The sequence below is a fragment of the Nerophis ophidion genome, linkage group LG15, assembly GCF_033978795.1.
Source record: "Nerophis ophidion isolate RoL-2023_Sa linkage group LG15, RoL_Noph_v1.0, whole genome shotgun sequence".
Lineage (NCBI taxonomy): Eukaryota > Metazoa > Chordata > Actinopteri > Syngnathiformes > Syngnathidae > Nerophis > Nerophis ophidion.
In genome coordinates this window covers 37,055,869-37,068,391 of record NC_084625.1, presented here as the reverse complement: position 1 = coordinate 37,068,391, position 12,523 = coordinate 37,055,869, and the positions used below count along the sequence as shown (strand labels likewise).

At 35.1% G+C, this 12,523-nt stretch overlaps 1 protein-coding gene across 4 annotated transcripts in view; it reads right to left on the bottom strand.

Moving 5' to 3' along the window:
- The window catches only part of LOC133569629 (receptor activity-modifying protein 3-like), a 114,430-nt gene extending 113,460 nt beyond the window's left edge, over window positions 1-970 (bottom strand). For all 4 annotated transcript variants that reach the window (XM_061922099.1, XM_061922100.1, XM_061922101.1 and 1 more), the window contains exon 1: window positions 677-970. Coding sequence is in view for 1 of the 4 variants with exons in the window: in XM_061922098.1 (XP_061778082.1) it covers window positions 677-728 (52 nt within the window). In the remaining 3 variants the exon portion in view is untranslated. The remainder of the gene's footprint in view (window positions 1-676) is intronic.
- Window positions 971-12,523: the final 11,553 nt, after the last annotated feature.

Sequence of the window (12,523 nt, the reverse complement as noted above, 5' to 3'; positions counted from 1 at the left end):
AAAAAAAATTGAAAACTCAACCGCTCTCATGTGTCATGTATTGCAGCGGCCGGGTCATAAACTCTAAGCGTTTTTATAGTTTTGGGCATTCCATGCAATGTGGATTGGATCCATTTGAATAGTTACACAGTTAACGATTAATAGAAGCAACATCATAAAAAACTGTGCTTTTTTCCAATCTAATTCAATCCATCCATCCATCCATTCACGTGGATCAGTTTAATTGATTAAGCCCTACACCAGTGCTCCCCTGCCTTAATTGAGCCAATAAACTTATTTTGCAAATAAGTTACGACAAAGTCTGCCGCAGGGCAGTTGTTGTTTTTTTATTATTTCCCAAGACAGGCTTGATGATACCTCTTTTGGCACACTAACAGTGCCGCAACACAGTGGTTAGGAATCACTGGCATGAGAATCCAACACAGGACATTAATAGTAATTACTATTGCGTCTTTGTATTAATTCATAATAATTTAAATAATTATTTTGAACAATTATTTTATCATTCAAAATAATAAAAACACCTCAGAGTATCAATCAATGTGCATTAGTGATGCTGTCTCACATCGGTCGCAAAACAAAGAATATGCAGAATAGAGAAAACTGAGCATTGTTAACGTGTTGGAACTATTTTGCAAAACAAAATGATGACAAGATTGTGTTTTGTATTACTCACCAAACAAACCCACAACAAAAAGTTTTAGCACTGCACATCCATTTGCATCCATCCCGCTGTGTGGATCCACTTGGACTGTGAATGAAAGCTCAACTCCAGCTCGGTAAAAATGTACATTTGAAACGGACCATTATTATTGTTACCCCCAAATGACACGTCCAAGTTCCGTCATGCTGGCCAAAAAACCCAAAAACAAACAAACAAGAAAAAATAGCATGGGCTAAGAAGGAGGAAAGCGACACATAAACCAAAGATTCCTGTGGCGATGGTGATCGAGACTGTAGTGTGGAGGCACAGTCCTGCATCCTGAAAAGGAGGAGGAGGAGGAGGAGGAGCTGTGCAACACATAAAACATCACAATTACTGACTTTTGATATAAATCTATCAGTATGATTCTGATTTTATATTACACGGTTCTATTATGTTTTATAAGGGAATTCACGAAAAAGATCCGCTGTGTATTAATCTCAAACGCAAACGTGACAATACTGACACCAGGTGGCCATTACTTTACAGTGCAAATGTTGGCTTTTTTATTTTTATTTGTATTTTTTTCAAATTTTGGTGTATTTTTTTTGTTCTATCCTTGACATTCACGGACACATTTAATTTAAGAAAGAGACAAATAGCAGCTTCCAAAAAAGAAATCTGCTGTTAATACATTAAGTATATGTTTTTCAGCCACTGTAAACAAGTGAATCTTTTATAAGCATACTATTGTGGGTCACACTCACTACGACAAACCCCGTTTCCATATGAGTTGGGAAATTGTGTTAGATGTAAATATAAACGGAATAAAATAATTTGCAAATCCTTTTCAACCCATATTCAATTGAATGCACTACAAAGACAAGATATTTGATTTTCAAACTCATAAACGTTTTTTTTTTTTGCAAATAATAATTAACTTAGAATTTCATGGCTGCAACAAGTGCTAGTTGGGAAAGGGAATGTTCACCACTGTGTTACATCACCTTTTCTTTTAACAACACTCAATAAACCTTTGGGAACTGAGGAGACACATTTTTTAAGCTTTTCAGGTGGAATTCTTTCCCATTCTTGTTTTATGTACAGCTTAAGTTGTTCAACAGTCTGGGGTCTCCGTTGTGGTATTTTAGGCTTCATAATGCGCCACACATTTACAATGGGAGACAGGTCTGGACTACAGGCAGGCCAGTCTAGTACCCGAACTCTTTTACTATGAAGCCACGCTGTTGTAACAAGTGACTTGGCATTGTCTTGATGAAATAAGCAAGGGTGTCCATGATAACGTTGCTTGGATGACAACATATGTTGCTCAAAACATGTATGTACCTTTCAGGATTAATGGTGCCTTCACAGATGTGTAAGTTACCCATGCCTTGGGCACAAATACAACCCCTTACCATCACAGATGCTGGCTTTTTAACTTTGCTCCTAGAATAGTCCTGATGGTTCTTTTCCTCTTTGGTCCGGATGACACGACGTTCATCGTTTCCAAAAAACAATGTGAAATGTGGACTTATCAGACCACAGAACACTTTTCCACTTTGCATCAGTCCATCTTAGCTGAGCTCGGGTTCAGAGAAGCCGGCGGCATTTCTGGGTGTCGTTAATTAATGGCTTTGGGTTTGCATAGTAGTTTTAACTTGCACTTACAATGTAGTGACAAACTGTAGTTACTGACAGTGGTTTTTCTGAAGTGTTCCTAAGCCCATGTGGTGATATCCTTTAAACACTGATGTCACTTTTTGATGCAGTAATGCCTGAGGGAACAAAAGTCTGTTATATCATCACTTATGTTCAGTGATTTTTCCAGATTCTCTGAACCTTTTGATGGTATTACGGACCGTAGATGGTAAATTCCTAAATTCCTTGCAATAAAATGTTTGACAATTTGCTCACACATTTGTTCACAAAGTGGTAACCTTTGCCCCGTCCTTGTTTGAGCATTTCACAGAAGCTGCGGGATGCTCCAAATAAGTGTTTGATGAGAATTCCTCAACTTTATCAGTATTTATTGCCACCTTTTCCAACCTCTTTGTCACGTGTTGCTGGCATCAAATTCTAAGGTTAATGATTATTTGCAAAAAAAAAAAAAAAAAAGGTTTATCAGTTTAAACATCAAATATGTTGTCTTTGTAGCATATTCAACTGAATAGGGGTTGAAAATGATTTGCAAATCGTTGTATTCTGTTTATATTTACATTCAACACAATTTCCCAACTCATATGGAAACGGGATTTTTATATGTTCACAGTTACAGTATACAGTCATATTGAGTAAAACCTCATTTTTGTATTTGCAAACCATAGAAAAACAACTGTATCTAGTAAAACTCACATGTATTCAATATCACAGGCATTTTTAGACATTTTGCACGTTTGGATTAGGAATTATGTTGGAATACATTTTTATTGCTTTTTTCGCATTATCTCAGGATTCTAAGTACATTACTGTCAAATTGAGTATCAAATCAAATTTTGTTTTTGCAAACCTTACCAAATGTTTTTTTTCAGGAAAACTCTTGAAGATGCATTTCTTCAGGCATTATTAGACATTTTGCATGTGTATTTTTGGAGTTATGTTTCAAAAACTGTCATTTTGAGTGTGACCAATATGAGGCCAGTAAAATCTAATATTTGTATTTGTGATTCTTTCCAAAATACCTGATTCTGCTAAAACGTACATAAATTCAATATTAAAGGCTCTTAAAGACAAATTTCATATTTGGTTTTGGAGTTATGATTATAAACCTTTCATATTTAGTATGACAGTTACACTGTTATATTGAATAAAAAAAACTAACTTGTGTCTTTGCAAACCTTACAAAAGATCATTTTTCTAGTACAACTAACAAAAAAACATATCTCTAGCTATTATTAGCCATTTTGCATGTGTTGTTTAGAAGTTATGTTTGAATACATTTTTATTGCTTTTTTCGCATTATCTCAGGATTCTCAGACTATTATAGTCATATTGAGTAAAACACTACTTTTTGCACTTGCAAGATTTAAAAAAGCATATGTTTCGAGTAAAACTCCCAAAGATGCATTATTTCAGGCATTATTAGCCATTTTTCATGTGTGGTGTAGGAGTTATGTTTAAATAACTGTCATATTGAGTGTTACAGTATACAGTCATATTGAGTAAAACCTCATTTTTGTATTTGCAAACCATAGAAAAACAACTGTATCTAGTAAAACTCACATGTATTCAATATCACAGGCATTTTTAGACATTTTGCACGTTTGGATTAGGAATTATGTTGGAATACATTTTTATTGCTTTTTTCGCATTATCTCAGGATTCTAAGTACATTACTGTCAAATTGAGTATCAAATCAAATTTTGTTTTTGCAAACCTTACCAAATGTTTTTTTTCAGGAAAACTCTTGAAGATGCATTTTTTAAGGCATCATTAGACATTTTGCATGTGTATTTTTGGATTTATGCTTCAAAAACTGTCATTGTGAGTGTGACCAATATGAGGCCAGTAAAATCTAATATTTGTATTTGTGATTCTTTCCAAAATACCTGATTCTGCTAAAACTTACATAAATTCAATATTAAAGGCTCTTAAAGACAAATTTCATATTTGGTTTTGGAGTTATGATTATAAACCTTTCATATTTAGTATGACAGTTACACTGTTATATTGAATAAAAAAACTAACTTGTGTCTTTGCAAACCTTACAAAAGATCATTTTTCTAGTAGAACTAACCAAAAAACATATCTCTAGGCATTATTAGCCATTTTGCATGTGTTGTTTAGAAGTTATGTTTGAATACATTTTTATGGCTTTTTTCGCAATATCTCAGGATTGTAAGACTATTATAGTCACATTGAGTAAAACACTACTTTTTGCACTTGCAAGATTTAAAAAAGCATATGTTTCGAGTAAAACTCCCAAAGATGCATTATTTCAGGCATTATTAGACATTTTTCATGTGTTGTGTAGGAGTTATGTTTAAATAACTGTCATATTGAGTGTTACAGTATACAGTCATATTGAGTAAAACCTCATTTTTGTATTTGCAAACCATAGAAAAACAACTGTATCTAGTAAAACTCACATGTATTCAATATCACAGGCATTTTTAGACATTTTGCACGTTTGGATTAGGAATTATGTTGGAATACATTTTTATTGCTTTTTTCGCATTATCTCAGGATTCTAAGTACATTACTGTCAAATTGAGGATCAAATCAAATTTTGTTTTTGCAAACCTTACCAAATGTTTTTTTTCAGGAAAACTCTTGAAGATGCATTTTTTAAGGCATCATTAGACATTTTGCATGTGTATTTTTGGAGTTATGCTTCAAAAACTGTCATTTTGAGTGTGACCAATATGAGGCCAGTAAAATCTAATATTTGTATTTGTGATTCTTTCCAAAATACCTGATTCTGCTAAAACTTACATAAATTCAATATTAAAGGCTCTTAAAGACAAATTTCATATTTGGTTTTGGAGTTATGATTATAAACCTTTCATATTTAGTATGACAGTTACACTGTTATATTGAATAAAAAAACAAACTTGTGTCTTTTCAAACCTTACAAAAGATCATTTTTCTAGTACAACTAACCAAAAAACATATCTCTAGGCATTATTAGCCATTTTGCATGTGTTGTTTAGAAGTTATGTTTGAATACATTTTTATTGCTTTTTTCGCATTATCTCAGGATTCTAAGACTATTATCAATCAATCAATCAATGTTTACTTATATAGCCCTAAATCACTAGTGTCTCAAAGGGCTGCACAAACCACCACGACATCCTGGGTAGGCCCACATAAGGGCAAGGAAAACTCACACCCAGTGGGACGTCGGTGACAATGATGACTATGAGAACCTTAGAGAGGAGGAAAGCAATGGATGTCGAGCGGATCTAACAGGATACTGTGAAAGTTCAATCCACAATAGATACAACACAGTCGCGAGAGTCCAGTCCAAAGAGGATCTAAGACACAGCAGCGAGAGTCCCGTTCACAGCGGAGCCAGCAGGAAACCATCCCAAGCGTAGGCGGACCAGCAGCGCAGAGATGTCCCCAGCCGATACACAGGCGAGCAGTACATGGCCACCGGATCGGACCGGACCCCCTCCACACGGGAGAGTGGGACATAGAAGAAAAAGAAAAGAAACGGCAGATCAACTGGTCTAAAAAGGGAGTCTATTTAAAGGCTAGAGTATACAAATGAGTTTTAAGGTGAGACTTAAATGCTTCTACTGAGGTGGCATCGCGAACTGTTACCGGGAGGGTATTCCAGAGTACTGGAGCCCGAACGGAAAATGCTCTATAGCCCGCAGACTTTTTTTGGGCTTTGGGAATCACTAATAAGCCGGAGTCCTTTGAACGCAGATTTCTTGCCGTGACATATGGTACAATACAATCGGCAAGATAAAATGGAGCTAGACCGTGTAGTATTTTATACGTAAGTAGTAAAACCTTAAGGTCACATCTTAAGTGCACAGGAAGCCAGTGCAGGTGAGCCAGTACAGGCGTAATATGATATAAAGTGCAGGGCCAAGGACCGAACCCTGGGGAACTCCACATGTTACCTTAACGTAGTCCGAGGTCACATTGTTATGGGAGACACACTGCATCCTATCAGTAAGATAAGAGTTAAACCAAGACAGGGCTAAGTCTGACATACCAATTCGTGTTTTGATACGTTCTAATAAAATATTATGATCGACGGTATCGAAAGCAGCGCTAAGATCGAGGAGCAGCAACATAGATGACGCATCAGAATCCATCGTTAGCAATAGATCTTTAGTCATTTTTGCGAGGGCTGTCTCCGTCGAGTGATTTGCCCTGAAACCGGATTGAAAGGTTTCACATAGATTGTTAGACGCTAAGTGTTCATTTAACTGCTCCGCAACAATTTTTTCGAGGATTTTTGAAATAAAGGGAAGGTGAGACACCGGTCGGTAGTTTACCATGAGGTCAGGATCGAGGTTAGGTCTTTTAAGAAGAGGATGAATAACCGCTTTTTTGAATGCTAGGGGAACAGTGCCCGAGGAAAGTGATAAGTTTATAATATTTAGCACTGATGGACCTAATAATACAAAGAGCTCCTTGATCAGTTTCCCAGGAAGAGGGTCAAGTAAACATGTTGTTTGTTTTATTCCATTCACACGTTGTAACAATTCCTCTAATGTTATTTCCTCAAAACGAGAGAAACTATTTTGGAGGGCAGTATCCGCCGTATATACAATCGTGTCAGTGTTAATAGAACCCCGTTGTAGCTGGGACGCATTGTCTTTAATCTCCTTTCTAATGACTTCAATTTTCTTACTAAAGAATTGCATAAAGTCATCAGCTGAGTGGGTGGAGCTACTGGAAGGAGTCCCTTGTTGGGTTAGCGATGCTACCGTACTAAACAAAAATTTAGGATCGTTTTTATTACGGTGGATGAGATTTGAGTAATAATTAGCTTTAGCTAAGGTAAGCATGCGTTTATAAGTTATTAAACCATCACTCCATGCTTGATGGTGCACCTCAAGTTTAGTCGTGCGCCATTTGCGTTCCAGCTTTCTGCATAATAATTTCTGAGCTCTAGTTTCTTCTGTAAACCACGGGGTACGCTTTTTTGGAGCCTTTTTTAACTTTAGCGGTGCTATGTTATCAATGGTTTCGCGCAGGGCGTCGTTAAAGTTGTTAGTGAGGTTATCAATAGAGCCCACATACTTTGGGAATGGTGCCATTACCGAGGGCAGTAGGTCAGCAAGAGTTGTCGTTGTGGCCGTATTAATGTTGCGGCTGCTATAGCAGTTATTATTATTATTAGTTTGACGAACATGCGTCTGAACCTCGAATTTTATAAGGTAATGATCGGACAATACTTTAGTATACGGGAGTATCGTAACTTTGGAAGCGGTGATACCCCTGACAAGCACTAGGTCTATCGTATTACCGTTGCGATGCGTGGGTTCATTTATTATTTGTGTGAGACCACAGCTATCAATTACAGTCTGGAGCGCTACGCACGGTGGGTCCGATGGGGTATTCATATGGATATTAAAGTCCCCCATTATGATTATATTATCGGCGTGTGTCACTAGATCAGCAACGAACTCTGAGAATTCATTGATAAAGTCCGAACAGGGCCCTGGGGGGCGGTAGATAACAGCCAGGTGTAGAGGCAGCGGTGTGACAGACCTCATAGTAAGCACCTCAAACGATTTATATTTATTATTTATGTTAGGACTAAGGTTAAAGTTTTCGTTGTATATTAGTGCGACCCCCCCCACCCCTTTTGAGCGGACGGGCAATATGCGCATGTGTAAAGTTAGGAGGACATGCCTCATTTAGCGCAAAAAAGTCGTTTGGTTTAAGCCAGGTTTCACTGAGACCGATGACGTTAAGATTGTTGTCTCTGATGATATCATTAACTAACAACGTTTTGGGAGACAATGATCTTATGTTTAAAAAACCTATATTATAGGTAGTGGGCTGTTTTAGGGAATTTTTTTATCAAATTATCCGTAGTAGCAATATTAATAATGTTGTGTTTATTATGCCCAGTGCATTCAGTATAATTACGACCATATCTAGGAATTGATACGACGGGAATGCTCCGATTGTTTGATTGTTGCTTTGATAAACTGCACACATCATGGTTAGCCACCTCAGTAACGGGGATTTTCCGATTGTTTGTTTGTTGCTTTGATAAACTGCACGCATCATAGTTAGCCACCTCAGTAAAACACATGTCCAACTCTGAAACACTCAAAGCAGAAAAAACTTGTTCTGATTTAACTGACTCCTTACCCAGACCAGTAGTCTCGCATCCTTTATTTAAATCCGTCTTCAGGGTGGAGGGAAGTGGTGTTCTGTGGGGATTAGCCTTCTGCTTTGTTTTTAGCCCCGCTCGACATCCGCGTTTCCGATCACACCGCTGGCGTCTGCTGCGTAGACGGCCCCCGCTGCTACTAGACTCCGCTGCTTCACAGGCCGCTGGATGTAGCCGCCGACGTATCCCCATGCTAGTTAGCATGTTTAGCACGCCCGCGTCTATCAGTCCAAAACGGCCCGATATGTCCATATCCAGAAGTGTCTGGCGGTCGTACGTGATCACGGAGTGACCACGATGCGAGCCAGCCATGAAGTCTGCAGAACTGTCCGGCATTTCCGCCAAATGTTCCATCTTTAGCAAGAGCACCGCAGTGTCGCAGCCCGTCTGGGCGCCGCCATCTTGGTTTATATCTATATAACAATATAGTCATATTGAGTAAAAAACTACTTTTTGCTTTTGCAAGATTTAAAAAAGCATATGTTTCGAGTAAAACTCCCAAAGATGCATTATTTCAGGCATTATTAGCCATTTTTCATGTGTGGTGTAAGAGTTATGTTTAAATAACTGTCATAGTGAGTGTTACAGTATACAGTCATATTGAGTAAAACCTCATTTTTGTATTTGCAAACCATAGAAAAACAACTGTATCTAGTAAAACTCACATGTATTCAATATCACAGGCATTTTTAGACATTTTGCACGTTTGGATTAGGAATTATGTTGGAATACATTTTTATTGCTTTTTTCGCATTATCTCAGGATTCTAAGTACATTACTGTCAAATTGAGTATCAAATCAAATTTTGTTTTTGCAAACCTTACCAAATGTTTTTTTTCAGGAAAACTCTTGAAGATGCATTTCTTCAGGCATTATTAGACATTTTGCATGTGTATTTTTGGAGTTATGTTTCAAAAACTGTCATTTTGAGTGTGACCAATATGAGGCCAGTAAAATCTAATATTTGTATTTGTGATTCTTTCCAAAATACCTGATTCTGCTAAAACGTACATAAATTCAATATTAAAGGCTCTTAAAGACAAATTTCATATTTGGTTTTGGAGTTATGATTATAAACCTTTCATATTTAGTATGACAGTTACACTGTTATATTGAATAAAAAAAACTAACTTGTGTCTTTGCAAACCTTACAAAAGATCATTTTTCTAGTAGAACTAACCAAAAAACATATCTTTAGGCATTATTAGCCCTTTTGCATGTGTTGTTTAGAAGTTATGTTTGAATACATTTTTATTGCTTTTTTCGCATTATCTCAGGATTCTAAGACTTTTATAGTCACATTGAGTAAAACACTACTTTTTGCACTTGCAAGATTTAAAAAAGCATATGTTTCGAGTAAAACTCCCAAAGATGCATTATTTCAGGCATTATTAGACATTTTTCATGTGTGGTGTAGGAGTTATGTTTAAATAACTGTCATAGTGAGTGTTACAGTATACAGTCATATTGAGTAAAACCTCATTTTTGTATTTGCAAACCATAGAAAAACAACTGTATCTAGTAAAACTCACATGTATTCAATATCACAGGCATTTTTAGACATTTTGCACGTTTGGATTAGGAATTATGTTGGAATACATTTTTATTGCTTTTTTCGCATTATCTCAGGATTCTAAGTACATTACTGTCAAATTGAGTATCAAATCAAATTTTGTTTTTGCAAACCTTACCAAATGTTTTTTTTCAGGAAAACTCTTGAAGATGCATTTTTTAAGGCATCATTAGACATTTTGCATGTGTATTTTTGGAGTTATGCTTCAAAAACTGTCATTGTGAGTGTGACCAATATGAGGCCAGTAAAATCTAATATTTGTATTTGTGATTCTTTCCAAAATACCTGATTCTGCTAAAACTTACATAAATTCAATATTAAAGGCTCTTAAAGACAAATTTCATATTTGGTTTTGGAGTTATGAATATAAACCTTTCATATTTAGTATGACAGTTACACTGTTATATTGAATAAAAAAACTAACTTGTGTCTTTGCAAACCTTACAAAAGATCATTTTTCTAGTAGAACTAACCAAAAAACATATCTCTAGGCATTATTAGCCATTTTGCATGTGTTGTTTAGAAGTTATGTTTGAATACATTTTTATTGCTTTTTTCGCATTATCTCAGGATTCTAAGTACATTACTGTCAAATTGAGGATCAAATCAAATTTTGTTTTTGCAAACCTTACCAAATGTTTTTTTTCAGGAAAACTCTTGAGGATGCATTTTTAAGGCATCATTAGACATTTTGCATGTGTATTTTTGGAGTTATGTTTCAAAAACTGTCATTTTGAGTGTGACCAATATGAGGCCAGTAAAATCTAATATTTGTATTTGTGATTCTTTCCAAAATACCTGATTCTGCTAAAACTTACATAAATTCAATATTAAAGGCTCTTAAAGACAAATTTCATATTTGGTTTTGGAGTTATGATTATAAACCTTTCATATTTAGTATGACAGTTACACTGTTATATTGAATAAAAAAACAAACTTGTGTCTTTTCAAACCTTACAAAAGATCATTTTTCTAGTACAACTAACCAAAAAACATATCTCTAGGCATTATTAGCCATTTTGCATGTGTTGTTTAGAAGTTATGTTTGAATACATTTTTATTGCTTTTTTCGCATTATCTCAGGATTCTAAGACTATTATAGTCATATTGAGTAAAAAACTACTTTTTGCTTTTGCAAGATTTAAAAATGCATATGTTTCGAGTAAAACTCCCAAAGATGCATTATTTCAGGCATTATTAGACATTTTTCATGTGTGGTGTAAGAGTTATGTTTAAATAACTGTCATAGTGAGTGTTACAGTATACAGTCATATTGAGTAAAACCTCATTTTTGTTTTTGCAAACCATAGAAAAACAACTGTATCTAGTAAAACTCACATGTATTCAATATCACAGGCATTTTTAGACATTTTGCACGTTTGGATTAGGAATTATGTTGGAATACATTTTTATTGCTTTTTTCGCATTATCTCAGGATTCTAAGTACATTACTGTCAAATTGAGTATCAAATCAAATTTTGTTTTTGCAAACCTTACCAAATGTTTTTTTTCAGGAAAACTCTTGAAGATGCATTTCTTCAGGCATTATTAGACATTTTGCATGTGTATTTTTGGAGTTATGTTTCAAAAACTGTCATTTTGAGTGTGACCAATATGAGGCCAGTAAAATCTAATATTTGTATTTGTGATTCTTTCCAAAATACCTGATTCTGCTAAAACGTACATAAATTCAATATTAAAGGCTCTTAAAGACAAATTTCATGTTTGGTTTTGGAGTTATGATTATAAACATTTCATATTTAGTATGACAGTTACACTGTTATATTGAATAAAAAAAACTAACTTGTGTCTTTGCAAACCTTACAAAAGATCATTTTTCTAGTACAACTAACAAAAAAACATATCTCTAGCTATTATTAGCCATTTTGCATGTGTTGTTTAGAAGTTATGTTTGAATACATTTTTATTGCTTTTTTCGCATTATCTCAGGATTCTCAGACTATTATAGTCATATTGAGTAAAACACTACTTTTTGCATTTGCAAGATTTAAAAAAGCATATGTTTCGAGTAAAACTCCCAAAGATGCATTATTTCAGGCATTATTAGCCATTTTTCATGTGTGGTGTAGGAGTTATGTTTAAATAACTGTCATATTGAGTGTTACAGTATACAGTCATATTGAGTAAAACCTCATTTTTGTATTTGCAAACCATAGAAAAACAACTGTATCTAGTAAAACTCACATGTATTCAATATCACAGGCATTTTTAGACATTTTGCACGTTTGGATTAGGAATTATGTTGGAATACATTTTTATTGCTTTTTTCGCATTATCTCAGGATTCTAAGTACATTACTGTCAAATTGAGTATCAAATCAAATTTTGTTTTTGCAAACCTTACCAAATGTTTTTTTTCAGGAAAACTCTTGAAGATGCATTTTTTAAGGCATCATTAGACATTTTGCATGTGTATTTTTGGAGTTATGCTTCAAAAACTGTCATTGTGAGTGTGACCAATATGAGGCCAGTAA